The sequence below is a fragment of the Acanthopagrus latus genome, chromosome 12 (genome assembly GCF_904848185.1).
Source record: "Acanthopagrus latus isolate v.2019 chromosome 12, fAcaLat1.1, whole genome shotgun sequence".
NCBI lineage: Eukaryota > Metazoa > Chordata > Actinopteri > Spariformes > Sparidae > Acanthopagrus > Acanthopagrus latus.
Genome location: NC_051050.1, coordinates 2,792,196 through 2,818,572, shown reverse-complemented (window position 1 = coordinate 2,818,572; position 26,377 = coordinate 2,792,196). Strand labels below are relative to the sequence as shown.

General features: G+C 39.5%; 1 protein-coding gene and 1 long non-coding RNA gene across 3 annotated transcripts; one reads left to right on the top strand and one right to left on the bottom strand.

Annotated features, from left to right (window-relative positions):
- The first annotated feature begins 554 nt into the window (after positions 1–554).
- mapkap1 (MAPK associated protein 1) lies at positions 555–22,741 on the top strand. Of its 2 annotated transcripts, none has more exons than XM_037117633.1 (12): positions 555–750; positions 2,623–3,119; positions 5,482–5,571; positions 6,524–6,672; positions 7,157–7,329; positions 7,428–7,604; positions 9,042–9,151; positions 13,183–13,290; positions 16,070–16,210; positions 18,663–18,800; positions 21,030–21,127; positions 21,714–22,741. In XM_037117633.1, exons 2-12 carry the CDS (start codon positions 2,837–2,839, stop codon positions 21,834–21,836), a joined length of 1,590 nt encoding a protein of 529 aa, XP_036973528.1. In that variant the 5' UTR covers positions 555–750; positions 2,623–2,836; the 3' UTR covers positions 21,837–22,741. The 2 variants fall into 2 exon arrangements, with proteins under 2 accessions (XP_036973528.1, XP_036973529.1); XM_037117634.1 differs by lacking the exon at positions 555–750 and adding an exon at positions 847–1,159.
- On the bottom strand, positions 22,216–24,534 carry LOC119030213. The gene is made up of 2 exons (XR_005078209.1): positions 24,117–24,534; positions 22,216–22,976 (listed from the first exon to the last, which is right to left on the bottom strand). It is a non-coding gene; the product is annotated as an uncharacterized LOC119030213 (long non-coding RNA).
- Positions 24,535–26,377: the final 1,843 nt, after the last annotated feature.

Genomic DNA, 26,377 nt, shown 5'->3' with positions numbered 1-26,377 from the left:
ATTTTGGAGTTACAGTTTCTAACATTTATAATTGCTGAATAAATATTTTGAGAACTATTTCATTCTTATGTTTAGCAAATGAACAAGTTTAATGAATTTAAGTCTAAATTTGCCATATTTTTTAATTATCTCCTTTATTTTCTATCAGAATTTGATTCAAATGTTCTTGTATTTGCAGGCACTGATATTATTCAGAAAATGCAGAGAAATGCACAGATTTATACTATAATCTTTAAAAATGTCTTGATGGATGGGTGGGGGTTGACCTCAGTATTTCTATAATCCTGGCTACAGCCCTGCTTGTATGTACAATTATAAAAATAGTTTGCTGGTCATCTGGTGTTGGTTTGCTAACAGTATGCATTTACAGTGCTTTATGAACTTCACTGCACTAATGATATGAGAAGCCAATTGGTCAGTACACGTCATCAGCTCATGTTCCTCTGATTAATACAGACTTTTTATTATTATTATTATTATTATTATTTTTTATTTTTTTTTATGGAGAACAGACATCGACATGAAATGTTGCAAATAACGACTTTTATTCTGAAGAAATGGAACCGGAAGTGAAACTGGGCTGCTTCAACTAGACTGAGCACAGTAGACTGTATTGACTTACAGTTATGTTGTGATTTTGTCATAGTGCGTTATTGTCACGAAAATAGTAACTGTCGCCACTGGGAGTAGGTGTGGATAAGATGGGACAATGAGGACATTTAATTTTCTCATCGAATGTGACTTCTAAAGGTGGGACGCCGTTATGAACTGACAACTATGGGAAGCTAACCAGAGCCAGCTAACGTTACCCTATGAAAGCGTTAGGGATGTTAGCCGTACAGGCTTGCGAACTAAGTTGATATAAGCTATGCCACTTGCGCGGACATTCGTGGCGAAATGCATTTACAGTCTGAATGCCAGCTTCATACCTTGTTGTTAGTTTTAGGTGAGGTGAGGTGAACGCTGGTTTAGCTAGTAGTGGATTTTTTAAGTTAGCAAGTTATCGAAGTTTAGGATGGCGAGCTACGGGAACACAATAGCTACATCAGCTAGCTAACGTCAAAGCTACTGGGAGTCATCCCTATTTACACAGGCTGGTCGGTGTGGGTATTTAAGAATATTACCACGTAAAGAAGTACCACTTCTTGTGTAAGATAAGGTAATCATGGAACTGTCCACATATAATGGTTCGTTTCAAGTGAAGCAAACTTGACTACCTGGTGTTAGTACAGCTCAGCATTAGCTGCAGTTAGCATCAGTCGGAGAAGCACTTTGCAGGAACCGACTCTTAACAAATCTACGAAAACTCCCCCACACAGTGGGACATACTAGATATGATTCTAAAGATGTGTTACTGTGTATCTCGTGTTTGTTTGCTAACGTTAGATGAAGTCCTAGCGCAACTGCGTCTCAAAGCATGCCACTTTTATCATGCTAACTCAGGTATCTCAGTCATGCTAATATGCAGCCGTTGGATGGGATTGTTTTGCCCTTGCTAATAGATCTCATCTTCGTGTTGAAATTAACAACAGCGTTGTGTTCACAGTGTAAATACTAAGGCCAGTCAAACCAGTGTTTTGTAAAAGGCAATCTGTTTACGGGTCAATACAAGTGTCAAAAGAACATCCTAGTGGGGAGTCAGTGATAAAACGTGAGTGTTTTACCGAAAAATCACATCAGTTTTGACTATTAGGTGGCGCCTGGCTAGTGATGCTATCCACTAGTATAAAAACACTCCTAGAGCACCACTACTGCTAATAACAACAATGATAATACTATTAATAGTAGTAACAATGTATCAAACACTATATCTAAAATATGTTGTAACATGTTGAATGGCAGATGACTTATGAAGTGTCTGGATTTACTCACTGATATTCATAAAGAGCTGTGTGGGCTGTGTTACCCACATTTGGCAAATTGAAAATCTATGAAGCCTACAGAGAGTAAGAAACTTTTGCCAACTCAAATACATGTTGTTATTAAAGCGAAAAGGGGACATGTCAAATACTTAGATATTATGAAATTCATGGATGTTTTTTCAAAGATTAAATCTTCTACCTAACTGTTAAGCTGTTGTCATTTGTAATGGGGTAAAAAAAGGGTTTTACAATCAAATCAAATGCAAAATTGAAGTCTTGAAGTATCTTAGCTAGTTTTCTGAGAACTTTGGAGCCTACTGCTTTATGCTTTTGATATATGAATATGCCACTGACCACCGAATTAAATGTATTCCTTGGCTTGATTTTTGACAGAAATTATGCAGTGATCAAGTTTTTAGTGTACCCTAGGTGCTGCTCGACTAGAGACCGGGCAGCATCCTATTTTTAACATATGAGGACAACAGTGCACATTTTTCAGGGCATTTCATAGTACTGCACTTGAAGCTACAGAATTGGTCCTTCCTTAGACGTCAGATCAAAGTGATGGTTGCATGAAAAGGTCCCTACTACACTTTTCTAACATGCCAAACTGAAGTTATGCCCCATCATGAGTAACTAGGCTTTAAACCATTTAATATCAAAAATGATCAATTTTTTAAAAATACATTTGGTTCTAGCACACAAGCTTGACCCACCATTTCCAGCCTGCATATAATAACTGTTATCTCACTTTGAACAGGTACTGGCACCTTCCCTGTCCTGGGTCAGAGAGAATAAGCAGCAGTAGAAGATGGAAAAGATGAGTGCTCTCCACTCGTCATCGGTGACTATCTTAACACTCTCAGAGAGCGATTGAAAGGAGGTGAAAGCGATTGTCTGGCATACATGCAAGAGAGTGATACAAAGACTAAATATCCAAGCTGTACGCCATATAATTTAATAAAGCAGAGGAAATGGCTTTCTTGGACAATCCTGCCATTATTCTGGCCCACATCAGACAGTCTCATGTGACCAGTGATGACACAGGAATGTGTGAGATGGTACTAATAGACCAGGATGTGGATCTAGAGAAGTGCCAGCTGACTCTGGTGCCCGGCAGCAGCTGTGGGTCAACAGGGTCGGGCTCCCTTAGTGAGGGGGGCAGCAGTCTCACAGACAATCATGCCTGTGACCTCTCCCAGTCCATGGACATCACCTCCAGCTGGGACTTTGGCATCCGTCGGCGCTCTAACACAGGTAGGCCATCTCCAGGCTCTGGCTGGTTAGCAGAGCAGGCTTTCTGTCAGGTACACCTGTCATTGATGTTAGTCAGAAAGCCTGTTCTGCTGTTGTTTAAAAGGGGGCTTGTGTGTCTAATCTGGGCCAGTGATCAAGTGATGCTAAAGTCAAATTGTGTGCTAAGGAACATTATTGCCACATAACTGGAAAGCATGGGGATGGATTGCAGTTCACTGTGATCACTTACAATTGCAAGGAGGTGAGTAGCACTAAGGATGGGAATCAAGAATTGGTTCCAAATTATCAGATTCACCACAATCATATTCATCTCAGTCTCTTGATTTCTGGTATTGACATGTTTACCCAATGCAAAACAATGATGTCAAACTGGTGCCCCCTTTTGGGCGAAAACAGGTCATCTATCATCTTTTTTGTCATTAAGACACTTTATTTTGCTGTTTTATAATCTGTCCTATAAGACTTTTTTCTGTAGTAAAGCAGAACCACCGTTTCCTTTCTGACATTTTCCATTTGGGTTTAATTACACAACTATTTACAGATCTGGCCACCTTTTCAGAAGACTTATAATAAATTCATTATTGAACCAAACTCATTCCATCACAGAATAATGAGAGCTGTAGAAATCATTGGAAGTCAAGACTGCCATGATATACGTTTTTTATAAGTGGATGTAAACTTGACCATGAAAGTATTTACATTAGCAAACGGTTATGCTGTCTCTTCACCTGACCTCAGAAATGTTCTGGTCCAGTCAGTAATGTTAATAGTTTGTGACATTTTGCTCACTGCAACACATATTTCTGTGTAAAGTTCATGCAAATCACATCCCGTACAAAAGTGTGTGTTAACACTTTAACTTTAGTATTTTGTGTGAAATTAATAGGTTGGTAAGCCTGTCTGCTTTGGTACATAAAGTTACATTACATAACAAGCTTGATTATATCTAGTTTATACTGCATCAAGGCTAAAATTGAATTGAATTGAATTGAATTTCTTTATTGTCATTGTAACAAGTACAATGAAATTAAGCCCAGTCATTTCAGTGCAAATAGAGCTTGATAAATAGTAAAACAAGTAGAAACAACATATAAAAAACAATATAAAACAACGGATGTCCCCCAGTTGTGTGTTGATATTTTAGTATTAAACGCTTTTCATCTTTTATTGTGAACATTATAAAAAGGAAATGTAACCTATAAAGTAGTTGAATGCTTACATTACTGGTTGTCCAGAGTTAGTCAGTGGGTTATCAAATATGTGTTTTACTTTGAAATATGGCCCAATGGTCTTCCAGATTTAGACTATCCATTGTCTTTTTCTGTGTTGGTGTTCAATAGGGAAACGTTGATATGATGACAGTTGGTCATATTTCCTAGTTTATAAGACTTTCAACCTGAAACACTGCAGTGTGACATTTGAGCTTCCCACTCTGAGCTTTTTTTCCAGAGGAAAATGGCCGCCGTGTGAATATGTTCCATTGACATACCATTTTTTATAACATGCAGCAAGTAGATCTTTCGTTTTTTCAAGAACGTCAGAATTTAGGCTCGTCACCTGGTGTTCTTGTGTAAGCCCCTGAACTTGCCAGGTTTGGTGTCTTAATCAACATCAAATCATCAAATGAGTGTACTGTATTTTAAGTTGGGATGTGGGCGTGTAATATGATGTGTTGTAAAAATTGTGTTCAGTGAGCTTGAATCAAATGAGAAGCTACATTTAGGTGTTTTATCTGGAAGGTAAATGTGGTTTTGGTGAAAGAGGGAGTCCAAAGGTAGACAGCATGTTTCCTTTTGACTCTCTTGACTTTTGTAGTCAGTTTGGTGGAGTGCTGGTCATGGTTCTGGGTTTTGGGTAGAAGGCTGAAATCCTATGAGCCTTTCAGACTTGAGATTGAGCACTGACATGTGGTGGCTATCTCATCAGGAATCCAGCAAGACAGCCGCGAGAAACCTGGGGCTGCTGGTAAGATAAGAGAGATGAACAAAAAACATTTTCACAAACTATACCAGTTTTATTTGATGTTGCTCTTTCTGTGTATACTGTACACATGTGTGTATGTCACTCTCTATATAGGGTTGGGTCATATCCATCAAATAATGCCTTTAATTGCCCCCTAGGGACGAATAAGATATTTTGAATGTAATTGAATAATCACATGGCAGAGAGTCATTGTGTCTGAAAATAAGTGTCCTTTTCTTCTCATATTGCTCACACTGGCCCAGTTAAATTTACTGTGCATTTAAACAGAAGTGTACAGTGTACTGGTATTTCCATGGTATGACTTTTGTGACGATTGATTTCCTCTTTCAACGCTTTGTATGCTTGTGACATAAATTTAAAAGATGTTCTTTCCTTTCAGCCCAAAGACTTGAGAGGTTAAGGAAAGAACGACAGAACCAAATCAAGTGTAAAAACATTCAGTGGAAAGAAAGGACATCCTCCCAATCAGGTAGCGTTCTCTACTGTTTTTGAAATGCACATTTAACTAAATAGAAATAGCAAAGTTTTACCTGTTACTTACTTAATTGTCAAACCCTACATTTTACACATGCCTTTGAGTTTTTCTTCTTGTAGTGATTTTTTAGCTTTAATCCAGTTCCTTAGGTTTCTGAATGCTCAAATTATTTTCTGAACACTCACATTAATTATTTATGTGAAATAAAATGTGCTGCATGATGATAACAGCAGTGTTGTTTGATATCAGAGTTGTAAGACTTTGTTTTCGCTGCCAAACTGTCATGTTGTTCATGACTCGGGGTTATAGTAGTTTCAAACAGCAGTAGTTACAGACAGCGCTGATGCCCAAAAACATGGGGACAGTTTTGAAACAGCCATCTAGTCAATGTTTATGTAAAAAACATACATTTTTCCTGAATTTGGTATGGTAAATAAAACTTGTTTAATCCAAAATCCCATTGATTTCTGTTCTGTTAAATTTAGGATGTAAGGGAGGTGTTCCCATAGTGCGAGGTACCCGAACATTTACTTCAGTTCTTTACTTACAATTTTGAGGTAGCCTACTTGAAATTTACTTTAGTATTCCCATGTTTTGCTCCTTTCCACTCCAGTACATTTCAGAAGCATAATGGCTGTTGTACTTTCTATCACTTTGCTACTATATTTATGATAATCCCGTCATTTCATCATGTTACCAGCCAGCAAGCTTGGGAAACATGGAAAATGAATGGGGTTCAGTGCTGGAAATATTCAATATTTGGAACTATCGGCTGCCCCATGACACGCTTCACTTCCACATGCTCCATTTCCAACAGGAGTCTATGGGAGTGTTGCAACTGTGTTAATAACTGCAGCTGCAGTGGATAACAGCAGAAAGAAAAACGTATTTGATGTGTTCATTGTATTTAAAATTAACCCAGTGTTGCATGTTGTTCTGCATCCAGTGGAGGATCTGGGGTCCCTGTTTGAAAAACGGGACTTTAAAGACAGGCCGCAGAAAACAGGTACCAAGTCCACCCTTTCACTGCGACTGGAGCAGTGTCCCCAGCAGCTCAACAACCCCTTCAATGAATACTCCAAATTTGATGGCAAGGTAAATTATTCCTGTTCATTTATCTTCAAGTAATTGTTTAACTAATTTCAAACTAATGGATTGAAATAAGTCGCAAACGTTTGCGACTGCAGCCAACCTGTAACGAGCAGCCTCTCATCTTGTGGTGACCCTGGGACGTTTGTAGTGGATCCTTTGGGGGTTGGGGCCTCTATGGATTGGACTTGTTCCATCACATGCTACAGATGTTTGATTGTATTGGGATCTGGGGAATTTGGTGGCCTGATTAACGCTCTTGGGCTCTTGTTGTGTCCATGCCCATTGTCCTGCTGGAGGCCACTGCCACCGAGTGTTACTGCCATGGCGGTGTACTAGGTCCACAGCAGTGTTTGGATGGGTGGTGTGTGTCAAGAATCATCCACATGAATAACATGCCATGCTTAAACTGTCACTTTCGATCCCTTTATTCTCTCTCTAGTTAGCGTTTGTCTGTGCATGAGGTACTCAATCTCTCTTTACCTTTTAGGGCCACATTGGCACAACTGCTACAAAAAAGATAGACGTCTACCTCTCAATGCAGATGGCTCAGGAGAAAGTACATCCAATGACAGTAGTGACAATTGCCAATGCCCGTGTTCACGACCTCATTGGGCTCATTTGTTGGCAGTACACAAGTGAGGGGCGGGAACCTAAACTCAAGTGAGTACAAACACATTTCAACACCAGTTTCACTGAATACCAGTTTCCATGTAATAAACTCTTCTCTCTCCTCACTTGTCTGTCACATCTCACCACAGTGAGAATGTGAATGCTTACTGCCTCCACATTGCTGAGGATGATGGCGAGGTTGACACAGACTTTCCCCCACTGGACTCCAATGAGCCTATCCATAAGTTTGGTTTCAGCACTCTGGCGCTGGTGGAGAAATACTCTTCACCTGGTCTTGCTTCCAGACAGTCGCTGTTTGTCAGAATGTAAGCAGGCTCATATTCATCAATGTGGGGGGAAGATGTAAATATTGTTTATATCATCATTTTCCCAGGTGTCCGGTAATATACATATACCATCTGCACTGTTATGTACACTGTGTTTATAATGTACGTACTTGGTTTGAAAAGAGTTACTGATATACGGGCTAAAATAATATTTCACAGGCTCTGAATAGGCCTAGTGGTCTAATAATCATATACTGCCAACCTTTATCTCTGTGACTGGCGCATATTAATGAAAATAAAAAAAACTATGAAAATGTGTTGTAGCTACCAAACATTTTCATAGTATTGTCTTTCTATTATCAGAATGTGAAATGCGTATGGACATACAAATCAATCATAGGGCTTCAGACAAAGTGATGTTCAGAAACTAGCAATATAGAAGCAGTGACGAGGTGGTGCAAATATGGCTTCGGTGACAAAGCACTCAATACAAAGACTCAGACAACTGAGACACAGGATTTTCCCCAAATTCTATCCAGTTAATGTTTTCTGTTAAATAACAGTTTACACATACATTTTCTGTTAGTTTGAAACCTATTTCTATGTTTAATTGAATGTTTAAAATGAATGTGATTATTTATTTAATCAACATATTCATGGTAGTTTTGTTATGTATACACTATAAAAGAAAAGAGTTGTCCGTGTTTTTAGTAATAGTTGTAAGAAGGTTTTTGAAGATTGAGCCTTATCAGTGACTGTTTCATGCCCAGTGAAAGAGGTTGAGATTGACCCTTCTCATGTCAAGGGCACTACCCACAGAGAGTGCTTCGGCTGTGTGGGGGTGTACTTGGTTTGCAACTGTGTTTGGGTGGGTTGTGCATGTAATGTGCATCCCTATGTCAGGGCTCAGTGTTACTTCACGTTAGTCCTTGAAGCTTATTGGTGTGTAGTTTTTCTTGCATCCTGTTCAGGGGTTCAAAATTCAACTAACAAAATATCTCATTTACTTACTTTGTGGTATTTTAAAAGTTTATAGCTAGGAATATTATTTTCAACTACATTGTATTGTAACATGCATTGTGTTGAATGTCTAATTTTAATATTACACCAGTATAATTGTGTAGTGACTGTGATCACTCCAAAAGCTCTCCAGAGAACAGTCCGAGAGATTTGCTGAAGTCAAAGCTAAACAGAAATATATGGAATATTCATAACACACACAGGATCAGATCACACTCCCAGCTTGGCAGTGTGTGCCAACACAAAAGGGAGCTTCCATTACTTCTAATTTACTGTGGGCCCACATGTTTATTCAGTCAGATGCGAAGAAGGCATTAGGAAGAACTTGTCTGAAGTTATACTGTACCAGGTCCAGTGGATTGTTGTTTATCACATTTTTGTCTGGATAATCTGGATAATTGAGAACAATCTACAGGTAGAGGCATCCTTAACCTCCTTTGCTTTCTTCCATTTTAGAAACGCTGCTCATGGTTTCTCTCTAATCCCAGTGGACAGTTTGAAGGTAACTATGAAGGAAATTCTCCAGAAAGCGCTCAAGAAGAGGAAAGGCTCACAGAAAGGCTCAGGTAATGCCACTTTTATGGCTTATTCTTTGTAATGTACATATGTAAGCTTTAGACAAACCTGTGTGACGTCTTCTTTATCAACAATTAAGTACATGTTGTTCTCATGGGTCTTTGGCTCTCTTTCATCTATCATTTTGGTAAGCATAGCTTTAGGTACACTCTTGTGCACTATGGACTACAAGCTCATGTTAGTTCTAATGGACACCTCTTAGGGTTTGGCGATGTCTACGAGATTGGTATATGACTATGATGTCCACAGTAAAATACCATGATGGATGATGACCTTGTTTATGGGGGGTGGGTTTACTATGTTTTCTGGATATGAGGTCCCCCAGAGTTGGATTTCTGTGGTGCTTTTCCAGCAAACTGACCACTCAAAGCACTTTACAGTTGTCACATTCACCCATTCACACGCACATTCAATCACTGATGGCAGAGGCTGCCATGCAGGGTGCCAAATGATCATCAGGAGCGATTATGGGGTTCATTATCTTGCTCAAGGGTAATGCAGCGTGCAGCAGGGGGAGCCAGAGATTTGAACCAGTGACCTTCTGATTACTGGACGACTCACTCTAGTTCCTCACCAGCTGACCCCTTGAAGATGTAGTCTATTAACTCCAGTGTTTAGCTTTGTCTTTATGGGTACTGGTTAGCAAAAGTGTCTTTCAAGTGATCTGGCAGTTATAACGTTTAGTTCATGTTTGGTACACTCTGATGTTTCAGAAGGGCCACATGGTGTTGCACTGGGTTATGATTAGCTGGTAACTCCATCAGGTGATGTGAGGAATATTGTTGATTACTCGGGTTTCTACAGTGACTCAGCATGAGGCACTTGTCATTGTAATTTAGTTATATTGATCAGAAATAGAACAATCAGGGCTTATTTTGTTGTCAATGCCCTATCAAATTAATGAGCATTCGACCTGATGTGAATGCACCATCTTGGTTATCTGGCTTCCTCTGTTACCATGGTAAGAAGCCTGCTTTTGCACAGCAGGCTTCTCTGTGGGGCTTTCAGTTGACCTTCAGAATAAAAGAATGATGTGTTAGATGGTGTTAATGGGATGCTATTTGTTATTTATACCAACTTCAGCACATACTTATGGTTGGTTTCAGCAAAAAATTTTCACTAAGTAAACAATATACTTTTTTCTCTGTGCGCTGCAAGTGATGAAAGTTAGCCACTTAATGCTTTGTATTGTAAGATCCTCATTAGGCTCTGTATAATCCACTACAAGATCAGTTTTGGTCATTTGTGAAGCATGGTATTCAATGTTTTCCTGCAGCTTGAAAACACTGGTTACAGAAAAAAACATGCAAATTTACCAAACACTCACTCAGTGGAAGAGTTTTGAAGAACATCTTCAGAATTCGCATTGATTTTATAGTAACATAATTTTAATGAAGAGTAGAGTGCATATAATGTACAGTTTTCCACTTTCTCTCCATTGAAATGCCTTCCAAATCAGGGGGTGAATTAAGGTTATTTGAAACACTTGTACATAATGTACAGAAATAACATGCATACTTCTGAAATGACAAAGCCTAATCATAAAGATATAGTGCCAATGTAGTATCATGCCCTGGCAGAAACAAAGAGCAGGCAGGTGTCTGACGAAAAGAGGCTCTGAAATATGATGTGCTTGAAGGCTGCAGGAGAATATAAAACGATGTGGGCTGTGCCAGTCGATAAGGGAGCACTGAATGGTGCTTGTGCTGACATCTGGGCCTCAAATGATTGGCTGTGTTTAAACTGCAAGTGAGGTGTCAAAGCTCAGGGAAATGAGTGTGAGTGGCTAATATTTGTACAGTTTATATTTTGTGTAAGCTTTTGGTCATCTCTACTTGAATAAGATCAAACAAAAACATTGCAGGAATTTCCTGATGTGCATTGTATAATTGTTTGGAATAAAATTACATAACAGTGTTCAGTGGAAACCAAAATCATAAACCCACTGAGGGCTACATTCAAAATCACACGAAAAGTTAAAAACTGAAATCACATGGCAACTCATAATATGACTCAGTAGTGTGTATGGCCCCCCACATGACTGTATGCACTCCCAACAATGTCTGGGGATGCTCCTTATGAGACAGCAAGGTGTCCTGGAGGACCTGCTCCTAGACCTGGATTAGGACATCAGTGAGCCGCTGGATAGTCTGTGGCAATATTTGGCAGCATTGGATGCACCATTACATAATGTCCCGTAGGTGCTCAATTGGATTGAGGTCAGAGAAACGGGAGGAGCAGTCAACGGCATCAACGCCTTTGTCATCCAGGAACTCTGATTGTATCAAATCTGATTTGAACAAAGGGTAGAGTTGAGATCCATACACTCTGCCATACAAAAATACTTATCATACGTTATAAGTATAGCAGACTTTATACACATTCCTAAGATGATTCAGATAATATATTAAACCTCTGCCTATTATATTGTGTTGTAATGATTATTTCTTGAATTTAATGAAAAAACATGTAATAACCCTGTCGGGAGTACAGTAAAAGAATGTGCAATGTTAAGCCATGATTGAAATGAAAGTATTGGAGTTAAAACATTATGAAAAAAGAAACAGAATAAAAATTAAGAAACTAATCAGTAGAAGAGTTTTACTGAGCTGAGGTCAACTCTTTGTCATTTTTGCAAGACTGGTAGTCATTGACCAGAGGTCACACTGTAGAACACACTATAGCAACCCAATGCAAGAGGTGTATGTAGATGTCTGGATAGGTTCATACATGATCTGGAGCAGTAGTCCTGATGTTATGAGAGAGGGCTGCAGATGTGATCAAGAACTAACACCAACCCATGCACTGGTAGTCATTGACCAGAGGTCAGAACAGAACACAATATGCTGACCCAATACAAGAGATGTATATAGATGTCTGGATAGGCTCAATGATACACTGCCATGGAAACATGCACATGGCCCTTCTATGGCTGTGCTCAGCTCTCCTCGTGTAAAGGCCGGTCTCCCAATGTCTCCTCCATGCTCTTGAGACTGTGTTGAGAGATGCAGCAAACCGTCTTGCGACTGCACATATGAAGTGCATTGATTTCTGTATAGAAAGCAAATCTAGCAGCAGACATGTGATTGTTGTAACATTTGCTAAAGTTTTGTAATCCTGTTAACATCAAGTAAAAAATTCATATCAACCTGCACTTGAAGAGAACACAAATTACAGTTGATGTGAATATAGTCAGTAACAGCAATAGATCCCTCAGTGTGTGCTATATTGATAGACAAAGCTGTGGAGATCATGAACAAAAAACAAAAAGTAAAATGATGGTTACTTTGACTGAGTTCGCACTAAGTCCATTTTATACATTAATTAATTAATTCATTATCTGTAACCACTTATTATTTGCAAAATCAAAAATAAATAATGATAATGATTCACACAAGAGGGCGGCTGTAGCTCAACGGGTAGAGCATACTCACATACTGCTCATCAGTGAGGGCCCTGCGATGAGCTGGCGACTTGTCCAGGGAGCACCCTGCCCTCGCCCTGAGACAAGGCTGGGTTTGGCTCCAGCAGCAACACCCCGTGACCCCATGGAAAGGGATAAGCAGTTACGGACCATGACATGACATGACATTTACACAAGATTAATGATACTCTACCAATGATTTCTCATGCAATGGTTACAGTCCAGGTTAAATATACAACACAGTGTCATAGAATATATGTAGCACGAGGTCCCTGCTCCATCTCTCTAACCCCTGCAATATATGTATATGTGTGCTTGTTTCCTGATGCTAGCATGGAAATGCATCGTGTTTAATCTGTCTGCCCAGTTTAAATGTTTAAAATATTTATCTTAACAAGTGTAAAAGTGTAGTATGCAAAGTAATTTGAACATGCTAACATAACTGAAAAGAAGTGAGACAGGCTGACTGACAGAAGCAGTCAGGTGATAAGGGCTCTGCAGCTTCATCAAGAAATAGAGCTGTCCTTCCACCCACCTAAAACTTTGAACTCGAGAAGCTAAGGTTTGTTGCCGACTGTCTTCATTTGTCTCCAACAGGGCCCATGTATCGTCTGGAGAAGCAGACAGAGCCCAACGTTGCAGTAGACCTGGACTCAACACTGGAGACACAGAGCACCCTGGAGTTTTGCCTAGTCAGAGAAAACAGTGAGTAATCCCAGTAGGTCATTTGGGTTGTTCTGCCACCACATGAATGATTCCACAGCTGGTTCTGCTACAGCACCTTCACTTCACCTCTTATCCTTCATGAGTTGTACATATAAATGTTTAAACAGTATTTCACACTTAATTAGTTTCATGGTTTTGTCCATTCAGACCTGAAATTACAATTTTCCTCAATGAGTCTTAAATGTCCAGTGTGTAATATATTGTGTATTTAGCGGCATCTAGCGGTGAGGTTTGAGATTGCAACACTCTCTCGTTGGCCCCACGGTGGGCCTCATGGACAAGAAACACATTTTATGAATATGGACTCATTCCCAACAGCGTAGAGTATTTCTCTCTATTCAAGTGAAGAGTTAGTATTTAGTTATTTAGTCGATAAAACTATACATTATTACCCCCCAAATATACTTAGAAGCATACAAAGAAAGTATGGAGATTGTGAAAAGTAGTCACAGAATTGATCAACTCTGTAATGAGCAGACGTCTCTTCAGTTTATCAGTCACACGAAGTCATTACTTTGGCTGTCTTTGGCACACTCCCAGCTCTAAATATCTGAGTTATCACTCCATGGGTTGTTCCACTGCAACAGACACGGCATAAATCAGAATAAATCTTGCGAGTGCTATGTTACCACAAGCTCCCTGAGAGGTACAAACGGAGGCTATAGTGCACTAATATTTAACATTATACATGCCGGCATGTCTTTTCAGTGAAGCTAACATACTGCTAATATACACTGTATGTTATTTAGGTTGTGCAACATGAGCAGCGAGGTAAATTATTTATTACAGTTGGTTGTAATCTAAAGTTACTCTTACCTGTCCAGCAGAAAGCAGGACACTTCAGTGCCAATCTGCAAACATCAGAGATTTCCATCCGAGAAAGGCAACTCCATTGTTTATTATTGTTTTATGCTGTCGCTTGTTCTGTTCTCGTTTAGCCTCTTGGAGTTTGCATTTCTTTGGCAACATTTCACTCTCCTCTGGATGGATGGATGGTTTGATGGATGGAGAAATTTTACTGTTGCAGTAGAAAATTGCACAACTCACAATAACACACAATTAAAACAGACAGGAATGGTAAAAAGAACGCAATAGTTACAAATACATACATACACGCACCTACCATACTGTGACATTAAAAGGGGACAGATAGAAAAAATAGAATAAGATATCACTATAAATCTAAAATGTGTAAAAAAAAAAAAACAAACTTTTAAGGCAGTGTGGAGGAAAGACTTGCTGAATGTGCTTTGCTGCCTGATCAGCAGGTCATGGAGAATATGTGAGGTGTGTGCATGACTACACTTCACGAGCCCTTAGTCATAGTTTTAGTTTTAAATTATTATATTTATATACTGTGTGTTATTTATTGTGTCTTCTGTTGATCTGATTGATCCTTGAGAAACATAATCTCATTTTTGTGGTACTACTTTGTTGGTACAACAAAATGACAATAAAGCTTTGATTGATTGATTGATTGATTGATTGATTGATTGATTGATTGATTGATTGATTGTCCATGATGGCCAGCAGCTTGTGCATCATCCTTCTCTCCATGACCACCTCGATATGCTCCAAAGCAGTCCCGTTACAGAGCCAGCCTTCCTAATGAATATGTTAAGTCTCGTAGTGTTGCTGGCCTTGATGCTATTCCCCCAACAAATTGCTGCAAAGAAAATTGCACTGGCAACAACAGATTCATAAAAGCAGGAAAGCTTAGCAGGAAACAGCAGCCACGCGCTGTTCTTCTTTGTCTTACATCGTGGTAATTTTTAGCAGAGTGGGAAATGCCCTGGCTAGTGCCAGGTTTGTCTGTTCTGGGCTACTGTAGAAACATGGTGGTGCAACATGGCAACTTCCATGGACAGAGACCCGCTCCCTTTAGATATAAACTGCTCAGTCTATCTCATGAATATTATATATACATTTCTGCCAAGTCTGTACTGCTAGATGCCACGACATATTACACACATACACAGATATTAGAATAATCGACAAAGTCTGTCAACCCCTCTTTAGAAAACTTTTGATGTTGATCGTTTCCTGATTGTTAACAATGAAATTAAGTAATTAATTAATTAATAATTAAGGGTTATTACATCAAAGAATTCTACTTTTGGGCCAGACTGTCATGCCAGTTGTATTGAAGTCAGTGCGAGATAGATTAAAATAAACACTAAAGCCCAATATATCTCTGTTGTATGACTTCTGATGTAGAGCAGTGGAAAGAACACAGTTCAGAGGGTATGTTAACCACTGATTTTCCCCTCAAAGATTAACAGGGTTGATATATTGCGATCAAACAAGGCAGGCCTGACTGATAAACTGTAGCTAGATGCAGCCTGTCATAACACCATTAATTTCCACATGCACCAGGTAAGAGCATGGTACAGCCCCAACTGATCCTCAGGAATCCCCCAAAGATCTTCAATTAAATATGAAAGTCATTATAAATGAAAAACTCCTTATTCCTTATGTCTCTGATGTAATATATTTATTTATATTGATAACGTGTCCCCCCTTCCAGTTTGTCAAACTAGAGTAACATTGGAGTAACACTTTGTCACGTGTCACTGCAGCTTGAGAAAAGTTATGGGCATTTGTTTTGATGGAATGAAAGATTGATTGTCACAAAAAAATTAAACTGCATAGAGGGCTTAATCGAGAATGCGTATAGATCTTGGTATTAAATCAAGACTTCAGTTAATATTGCTTTTGTGTTTTGTTTTTTTAAAATTGGTTTTCCCTCTGTTTCCAGGCTCCAGGGGCGAGGAGAGCTCAGAGGAAGACCCTCCAATTGACATCACAACAGTCCAAGACATGTTGAGCAGTCACCACTATAAATCCTTCAAGATCAGTATGATCCACAAGCTGCGCTTCACCACCGATGTCCAGCTAGGTACGTACTGCTAACTGTTGGCTGTAAAACTCAGACATGTTTTCAATTTTCTCCAGCAGCCTTATTTATAAAAAATGTCTTATATTCACACTTGAACTTAATCTCAGTGTAGCTGCTGACAGTGTTCTTCCATTTGATCCATAAAAGATGCAGAGCCTTTGAATACCTTGCTTAAGCAGGTTCTAATAATCCCATGTGTAATTTAGACACCCGTCATCTGTAAATCTCAAATCAATTTATACTGACAGCACCTACCTTGTGATTCATCCTTATATATTGCTGCACAAATTAGGGTTTCCTCAGGAACAGCTATTAAGCAAAGAGAAAATCTAAGTTTTTGAATGACAAGATCATGGCAATGGCGGAGGAGACTGAAGCCAAGCAACAGGTTTCCTGTTATCTGACTTCTCAAGTAGCCACTGCTCTCACCAAAAATACACTAGACAAGCATTATTTGCAAACAGTATCTTTCACCTTTGCAAGAGAAAAAGCTTTGAGGAAGAGTACTAACCAGCTCTTCTATTCCTATTTAAGAAACTTCTTCTAAGGGTCCTTCTGAACTCACCAAATAATGGTGTTAGGTGATTATATGCTAACACACGCTAACAGCAGCATACATTGAAGCAGCTTAAGTTTTCATTAGTTCTCATTAAGAGTGTCACTATTTCAATTTTGAATTCAAAATCGAGACAATTTGAAATGAGCCTTCAGCTCTGATCCATCTCTGGAGGTTGTATCAGAGCCGCAGCAGAGCAGAGCCAGCATCTGTGTGAATGGAAAACCTAGAGGTGCGGATCAGGGTGTTTCGATATGATGGTATTCACAGTCTGACAGCTAAACAGATCCTTCACTCAACAAATAAAAGAGAAATGTCCTACACTTCAACCCACAAAGCAACATCACAGGACCAAACAACAATAATGTGGTAACTTGTAGTGTCTTTGGCAACTTACATGAGGAAAAACATAGCAGTTATGTGCTAAAAAGTGTCTGTCATCCTGTCTGTCCTACCGACTTGTTTGTTGCACCGACTGTATGTCACATTTCGGCCCGAAAATCAGAATCTGTCCCCTGCAGCAGAGCCAGGCAGCTCCTGCAGTTTAATGGCTGTGCTTTGTGCTGTCCTGTGAGTGAGAGAGTCAGACAGTGTCTGCTCTTTACTGACAGCGATTATATAATTACATAACTGGTAGAAACCTGGGGAACAAGTTGAAAAAAAACACAATTCTGTCAACGCCATGATGTGTACTGTTGCGCCTCTTTTGATTCCATGCGCTGCATTAGGTCAGGCTAAACAAACAAAGAGTCTCTCATCTTCACCAAGATATAAAAGAAATAGGTGGGAAAAATCTGTTAAGTCAGTCTTGTGGATAGTGAATGAGATGAAAGTCCTGTGTGCAGGATTTAGGAGGATTTAGGACACACACACACACACACACACACACACACACACACACACACACACACACACACACCAGACTGTGTTGGGGAGGAGAACTGCTGATGCTAAATGGGCGACTTAGGCAGTGAAAGTGTGGCGTCTTTAAAAAAATGTGGCCCCCGCATATATGTGTGGACTCTAGTTGATTATGTGCTGATTATTTGCTGAAATGTGCGATCGCATAATCGCGTTTTTCTGGAGTTACTGATATATATTGCTGCTGCAAGAGATTGCTGATCGTGCCCTTCGGAGGTAACGAATGTTTCGGGATCACATAGATCTTTTTTCAGAGAGTGATGAGATCCAGTTTGGATGCTTTAGGCTTCCATGACCGGTACTTATAGATCTATGCAACCACCTGGAGCCAGCACTGCGAACAATTCTGAGGCTTACGAACGCATTGATGAATCTGACGTAGGGTCTTCGTAGGAAACCTCTAAAGAACAACTTAAGAAAGAATCTAAAAAGATTCTTAAGAAAATATTGATGAATGAGGCCCATTGTCTCTGCAACCTAGATCCTCAAAGCTGCTGTAGATAGGTCTACAGAACAGATGTCTAACAAACCAAGCCAAGGCTAAGCTAACTGTTTGCGTAAACCTCATAAGGAGGCCTTCGATCTATCTATGTTTACAGACTAAGTGTCTCTGATCTATTTTACCTCATAGTCCTCTGGCTACAGGGGAGAGATTCTACATCATCCCCCTTGCTATGTTGTTAAACAGATAACCATGTATGGAGGCACTGCCTCCTGAAGCTGTAAGATATCATTTGGACATTGTTATTGTTATTGTTTGGACATGTTATGTTGCTCCTCCATGATCATGCTTTATAAACTACCTCAACGTAAGCCATCTGTGTCTCTGAGTCTTCTTCATCTCTGCTCAACTGTCAAGTGAGCTGAAATTCCACAACAAATATAGCTGCAATACCTGTATTCCAACAGTTAGTAATAATCATGTGTACGAAATCTGTTTCTATTCATCAACTGACATACAACTCCTTTCTTCAGGCATTTCAGGAGAGAAAGTGGAAATTGATCCTGTCACCAGTCAGAAGGCCAGTACAAAGTTTTGGATTCGACAGAAACCCATCTCTATCGACTCGGACCACCTCTGTGCCTGTGACCTTGTAGAGGAGAGAAGCCCCAGTGAGTGGACCAGTGACTTAATTTTCTCATCTCTACATGATATTATATTATAGTAGAAGCATCATCGCTGATGCAGTCCATTTTCTCCCTCATTTGTTCTTCTGTTTGCACCCATCCACATACTTTGATAGCACAGGGTAGAAATGAAAAAAGACAAATGCTACAAATAGCAATTTGTAATACAAAAACATAAAAACATAAATCCTCTTGAACTTTAAACTTAATCATGAACCGATATGCCCTCACTGTCCATTTAGTAGCTGTTCCCATCCATATAGCAATCAGCACCCTGGTAAAGCCTTATTAGTAGACAGAGATGGAACAAACAAAGCTTGTGCTGCACACTTAAAGGAGCAGCTTGTAAAATATGACAAGAATTTTTAGTTTAAAATGATTGAGAAATTAGCCTACATTATCAACAGGGTGTGAACAACAGCACTGACATTATGTCAAAAGACTTCTACGTACTGTGTTGCAGAGATGTCACTGAGGTTAGCATGCTAACCAGCGAGCTGCAGCCCATCATGTCTCCTAATACCACTACACTCAGGAAGGTGACAATCTGATAGCCTCTGTTGTTTCAGATGGGATTATTTTCTCAACTAAACTGAAAAATCCATACACCATCTGAATTAAAATTATTATTCTCTTTTACTGAAAAGAGACAAGTTTAATTGTCTTGTTAACTCAGTGTAAAACACACTACATTCAAACTGATATCTGCTTACAGTAGCTGGCTTCTGCCACAGATAGCTAACAAAGAGCAGCAGTTGTTGGTTACTCTGGTGATATCCTCACACCTCCACCATTAACCTTTGGAGATACCATGCTGGCCATATTTTTCTAATTATACTTTCGAATATTCTATGAGGGGGGGAATATGGGTGTGCAGATACTCTTTAATCTGGTTTATTTTAGTCAATATTGACCTATTTAAATATCTGTGGATTGGTCCAGATCCTGATCAAGTCATCTCTACTTGTAAATATCTGTGACATTTGCTGTTGCTAGTTTTAAACATATTCAACAGGTTATTGGTACATTTGATCAGCTGACAGAGTCAATAAAGTCATAAATATTATCACATCCTGAACATTGATTTATTTTCAAGTATGTTCATATTGATTACTGTACCATGCCAGTCTGTACTGTATCATTACAGTCACTGTCAAACGTTGAAATACACTTGTAAAGAACATGTGTATCATGGCAGTCTTCAGTTCCAATGATTTCTACAGCTCTCAGTTTTCTGTGATGGAGTGAGTGGAACACAAACACCTTTGTCACAAAAGCATTCATGAACTTAAGTTCAATAATGAATTTATTATAAATCTTCTAAAAATGTGACCACATCTGTCTGGATCTAGAATATACATATAGTAATAATAATGGTAGCAATGGTAAAATGTCTCTCAGCCATTTTCACCTCACTTTTGATAGCCTAATTGCTGTATCAAACAAGCCCTATTAAAATGAGCTCAGAAAGGTCAGCAGCTGTTATCAATCAGAATCATTCAGAAGAAGTTAAGAGGCCATGCTACAAATAAAATGTGATTCACAGAACTTTCTATAATCATCAAACTGATCGTTCAAGTTACTGTATGTATATTTTGATTTGGTCCCATTTTCAGAAGACCTATAATAAATCCATTATTCAACCAAACTTCATGAAAGTAGTTTGTGTTCCACTCATTCCATCACAGAAAACTGGAATCATTGGAACTCACGACTGCCTTGAAGTACATGATCCTTACAAGATTGAAATTTGACATTTAACTTCATCTCATTAAGAATTTTCATGTCACAAAACTAATTTCTTAATGACATGAAGTAAAATGTCAATTTTATAAATAAATACAATTTCTAAATTGAAAATTTTATTTTCTTTTGGGGTCAATTTAGAAATGTTACATCCTGCAGCTATCTGGGACTTGCATCTGACCTCTGTTTCTTTAGCGCTTTGCAGTCTACTGACCATCACATTCACACACTGATAGAAGGTGCAACATGCTCATCAGGAGCAATTTGGGGTTCAGTGTCTTGCTCAAGTATACAAGGGGAATCCAACCAGCGACCTTCCGATAACTGGACACCCTGCTCTACCTCCTGAGCTACAGCCGCCCTGCAGATGCCCAGAAATGGAGAGACAGGCTGATAGGTGCGATCAGCACATCTTTTCTGTTGTCTATTTCTGTCTCATTAAAAATGCTTTCCCTCTGTGTCTTACAGGTCATGCTATATTTAAGCTCACGTATCTAAGCAACCATGACTACAAGCCCCTCTACTTTGAGTCTGATGCTGCTACTGTCAATGAAATAGTGCTTAAGGTGAGTTATGGCTGATGTCTGTGAATGGCCACTTTCTCTTTTCTTAGGATATGGTTCTAACAATTTAGACTCAGTCTGGACATGAAAAACATATCTAGCTCATTAGTAGGCCTGGGCAGAGTTTGTCCATGCAAAGGAAATTCCTCTTACATATTGTATGTATTTATTTACACCCTTTGTTAGTTTGTTTGTCAAAGTGTTTTCATTAATGAGATAGAAAAGCATCACACATGCATTTTAGATGAATGAGTAACATGAATATGAATAACATGATGAAAAAAGACATCAGTACATGATGCAGGGGTTATCCACCCAGAGATTATTGTGATTGTGATGATTGTGATTATTGAGCAAACATTGTAATTGGTCGCACATTTATAGACACATGGTTCAAAACAAACTGAAATGTCCCTCTGTCTGCTTACAACAACATAGTGGTTCAGAGTGTGACACCATGATGGAGATCATTTTGATCATTTGATGTGTTTGTTATTTTATTATATCTGTGGCGAAAGCCTAAAGCTGCATGTTTCAGATGAATATTTTTACACATATAATGTTTTATTTTGTGTGTTTGTTTTTTCAGGTCAACTACATCCTAGAGTCCCGGGCCAGTACCTCTCGGGCTGATTATTTTGCCCAGAAGCAGCGGAAACTGAGCCGCCGGACCAGCTTCAGTTTCCAGAAGGAGAAAAAGACTGGTCAGTAGACAGACTGAAGCTGCTTTGCCACCTGTCTGTCTGCACAGACAGATGCATTAACGAGGCCTGACAGTCCCATACATACAGGCTAAAGGCTGAACAGAAGTGGAGGAAAAGAGTGACAAGCAGGAAATGGACCAGGAAGACCAGGAAAGGCTCCTTATTGTTTTTCTATAAAAAGGCAAAGACTCGCTATGGGACAGAGTTTTGGCTGACAAGTCATCGTCAGTTCTTGTTCGTTCACTGCCTCTGAATCTAAGCTCCATCCTTCAGGATGGATTTTTACAGCTTCAAACAGTTGGTTATGTATAGCCAACAAACAAATCAAAGCTACATGCTAAATATTTGCTTCTGTTCTCTGTCTTTATGAAATTTAACACAACAAAATGAAAAGAAAAGTTTCACATTTTTAATGTACTGTACATAAACATTTTACATTCAGGAGATGAAATTATTATAATATAGAAATAAAATAGCTCAGTTTGGATTTTTGTAACATACTCCTCTGCCTTGAATCCAGATAGCAACTCCTTAACATCATCTACACTCAGCTGGCAGTTCATTAGCTGCATCTAGTTAAAACTAAGCAAGTCTAATACAAGAGAGTTGAAGGTTAATTTATTTGTCGTATTACAACACTGGTTTGTACAATGAAATTAAATTGTAGTCCCTTTATGCCACACAGGGATATCTATTTTACATGGAGTGTTGATGAATAGGGAAGTCTCTAAGTCTGAGGGAAGACGCTGCTCTGTAGTCCAGTGATATGGCAGCGATACTTCTGTATCTATTGTCAGATGGCAGCAGGGTGAACACACTGGCTGGGTGGGTGTTGTCTTTTAGTGTTCTTGGTCTCTGTGCAGACATCTCACTTCACATTCTTACAATAAATGACCAGTTTTTGTTGAAACCATTTTTTAAAGGTGTTGAATCTGTTTCTTTTGTCAAAATGTATTGAATTATGCTGGCATTTGTGTTCATTAGCCTAGGGCTGCAACTAATGGTTAAGCTCATCATTGAGTAATCTGTTTATGATTGCGATTCATTTCTTGATTAAACGAATAGTATAAAATGTCAGTCCATAACAAAGTCCAAGATGATGTCCTCAGATGTCTTGTTTTGTCCACATGCCGAAGATATTCACTTTACTGTAATAGAGGAAACCAGAAAATAGTCAAATTCAAGATGTGGAATCCGAGATTTTTTCTTAAACTGCTCAATCTGCTGAATCAGTCATCAAAATAGTTTTCAATTAATGGAATTGTTATGTAGTTGATGAATTTCAGCAGCTCTGATTTAGCGTATTTCAGTGATATGAACTGTGTAGACAAAATAGTAGACAGCAGAGGTGGATTTCGTCGTTCGATGTCGAGAGTCAGTTCCCGTCAGTCAGTTCGGCAGGAAGAACCGCTCTTATCGTTCGTTTGTTCAGTTGCGTTTCCGGTACGTCATTTAGCGGTGAATCATGTAATGCACAGTTCTCAGCTCCTCGTTCTTGAACGATCGTGCTAACGGTCAACATAATACTGTAGTTCAAGGCAAATACATAGCTGCAACTTCATGATGTGTGCTTTCAGACAACACACCAGTGGATAATGTATATTCACCTTGACATTAAATTGACAACTTTGAATGTAAGCCAAGGATGACTGACTGACTGAACGAGAACGATGAGCTACGAATGAAATTAAGTGTTTTTGGTTTTTTTTTTTCATGGAAACAGTTACTGTGCTTTCCTGTTACTCATTGGCTAAAATTTGACGACAGTGTCCTGTGAGAACCAAAGAACGAACGAGAAAGAAGTGAAAGGTGGAGTCAGGTCAGTTTGTTCGCGTTAGAGTCACTCCTTCGAACTGATTCATTGGCAAACGAGCCATCTTTAGTAGACAGCTGAATCAACACCTCTCTTAAACATTTTCAGCATCATTAAACTTTCATGATTAATAGACGGAATTAGTTTTAGAACAGCTTATCTAATAAACTGGCAGCTGTGTATTAACAGTGTTGATGCAGGGTGGTTAGGAAGATGCTTCATATGAATGCATGGAACAAGACAATATCCATTATGAGAAGTGGTCAGTTTTGTCTTTGTGGATAAATTGACACACAGGGAGGTAACTCATAAGACCCAGCAGTTCAATCTGTGGACTCACAGTAGCTGCAGAATGAGCCAAAACTACACGATCAGGAACAGATCTCAGTGTGTGACCGGCAGTCAGTCAGACTGCAGGTAAAACTTCATCTGTAAGACATCTGAATGCCTTGATTATACAGTGTGCTGGATTTACCTGTTGTTCCTGCATATAGCCATGCTCTTTCTTGTTCGGCAGTGAACCTGACAGTAGCAGAAACATGGTTATCATCTGTGTCATCATCACTCACTAAATAAAGTGAGGCTCGGAGTTTTGGTTCACACCTTTGCACCATTTGGAAGCCAGAAAATCAACAATTTGGTAGAAGTTACTGGAAGCCTTAAAGGTACACTGTGGAGCTGTTTTTTAAATCATCGATAGCATCACAGGAAGAAATGTAGCAACTGTCAACTCTGCCAGGTATTCAACATGCAAGTCCCGTGCAGACTGTAATCAGAGCATACTGAGTTGGAAGTAGGTGAGTCTGTTTTGTATGGTTCCTGGAATCAGTCATTGCAGCTCTCCATAGTACCGGACTGCAGCTTCTCCTCAGCCGTTTCTCACTGGTGAGTGACAGTCGTCTTCTTCGGTGGTAGGTTTTTGGGCGCCCGCACCTTGGTGCGCTGTCTCCGCCTATGCGTGTTGGGTGTCATTGCACGCGGGCCGACCGTTGACTCTAAGCTTTGCCTTTTTGTCATCAACGACTCTGTCACGGCAATGCTGTCCATATATGTATGGTAGACTAAAATTGCCACAATTAAAAAAAGAAATACGCCATTAAATAATTAATTAAATGCGTCATTAAGTCATTAAAATACCAAGTCATTTTATGAAAAAAACTAAACTATAATTATTTCACTATTTAATTAATTGTTTCATGGTCCTGTGTTTCAGCGCTTCATGAATTTATTTTATCTGTCAAACTCACCCATCAAAGTTGGTGGGCAGATCCTAAGACCTGATTGGTTCCCCTGTACATCAAGTCAAGACAAATTGATTCCATTTAATGGATCGATGCAGTCAAACAAATTTTATTGGCAACCGCTAAAAACCAAGTGGTATGCTCGGTCCCCTGCTAGCTCCACTGATGATACAGCGTGAGAGGTGCAGGACACAATGTCAAAAACTTGCCCTCACTAGAAAGTTCATGGGGATCCTCCATCAACATAGCCGCCATGTTCTGAGAGACTTCTTCTTTATTCGGTTTCAAGACTTCAGACCAAAGTAATGGATTAGACTAAATATGCATTAGCCCTGCCCACTGACTTTGATGGGCGAGATTGACAGATAAAATGAATTCATGAAGCACCGCAACACAGGACCATAAAATGATTAAACAAATAGTGAAATAATCATGTTGGGTTTTTTTTTTTACATAAAATGAATTGGTATTTTAATGAATTAATGGCACATTTAATTAATTATTTAATGTTATTCTTAATTTATTTAATTATGGCACTTTGAGTCCTCCATACATATGAACTGTGCAGCTTGACCTATAGTAACTTCCGTAATTTGCATGTTCTTATTCACTGGTAAATTGCTGTATGTCTCTCTTATTTAAAGTCCAGAGTGTTTGGTGAGAGACACACCGTGTTTTCCCTGCTGTGCAGAGAGTATGCAGCAGGGGAGTGATGAGTGAGTTGAACACTGTGCCACCTGGCCAGCTTCAGTTCCCCCCAGTTCACTAGCTCTGGAAGCATAAGCAGTCATGATACTGTGGACCTCATACTAAAGCAGCTGGAGGATATGCAGCCTCTGCAACCCCCTTTCGAGCCATTGTCCAGTCTTTTTGTTTTTTTAATTATTTAATTTAATATACTATTATAATCCCAAATTGGGAAATAATTTTTTCCACTCACATTACACACAGGGGCGCACACACGCAGTGTAGAGGAGATGAGTGAAAGGGCTGCCACACATGCTACAGTGCCCGATGAGCAGTGTTAGGGGTTGGTGCCTTGCTCAAGGATGTGAACTAGCATTCTCCAACTGCCAGTCCACATCGTACATTTTTGGTCCAAGCCAGCAACTGTCAAGTCCCCAAGTCAAGTCCCCACAGACTGAGCCATTGCCGCAGAAGCTGACCTTCGGCTTACCTTCAGCTTCTGTGTTGGAAGACTGTTTTCCTATGAGTGAGTGAGTTGGATGCTCTCTCTGTGGATGTTGCATGCCTCAGGTTTGTGGAAGGGGACAGAGAGGTCTGCCTTCTTCCAAGCCCCACTTTGCAGCCTAAGGTCTTGGCCAGGAATTTTGTTTCCAGACCTCCTCTGGTCCTCGAGGCCTTCTATCCTCCACCGTACATCCCTACAGAGGCTGTGTTCTGTGAGAGCCCTTAGGGTCTATGTTGACTGCACAAAGTCCTTCCACACTTCAGACAAGGTGACCAAAGCCAGTACGAACTCAACATATGGGTT

Bases quoted from the DNA above. Each gene is read 5' to 3' on its own strand.
- mapkap1 (XM_037117633.1), top strand. From the start codon at position 2,837: ATGGCTTTCTTGGACAATCCTGCCATTATTCTGGCCCACATCAGACAG. The intron at 18,801-21,029 runs GTGAGTGGACCA...TGTGTCTTACAG, and splicing joins TGTAGAGGAGAGAAGCCCCA to GTCATGCTATATTTAAGCTC. The intron at 21,128-21,713 runs GTGAGTTATGGC...TTGTTTTTTCAG, and splicing joins TCAATGAAATAGTGCTTAAG to GTCAACTACATCCTAGAGTC.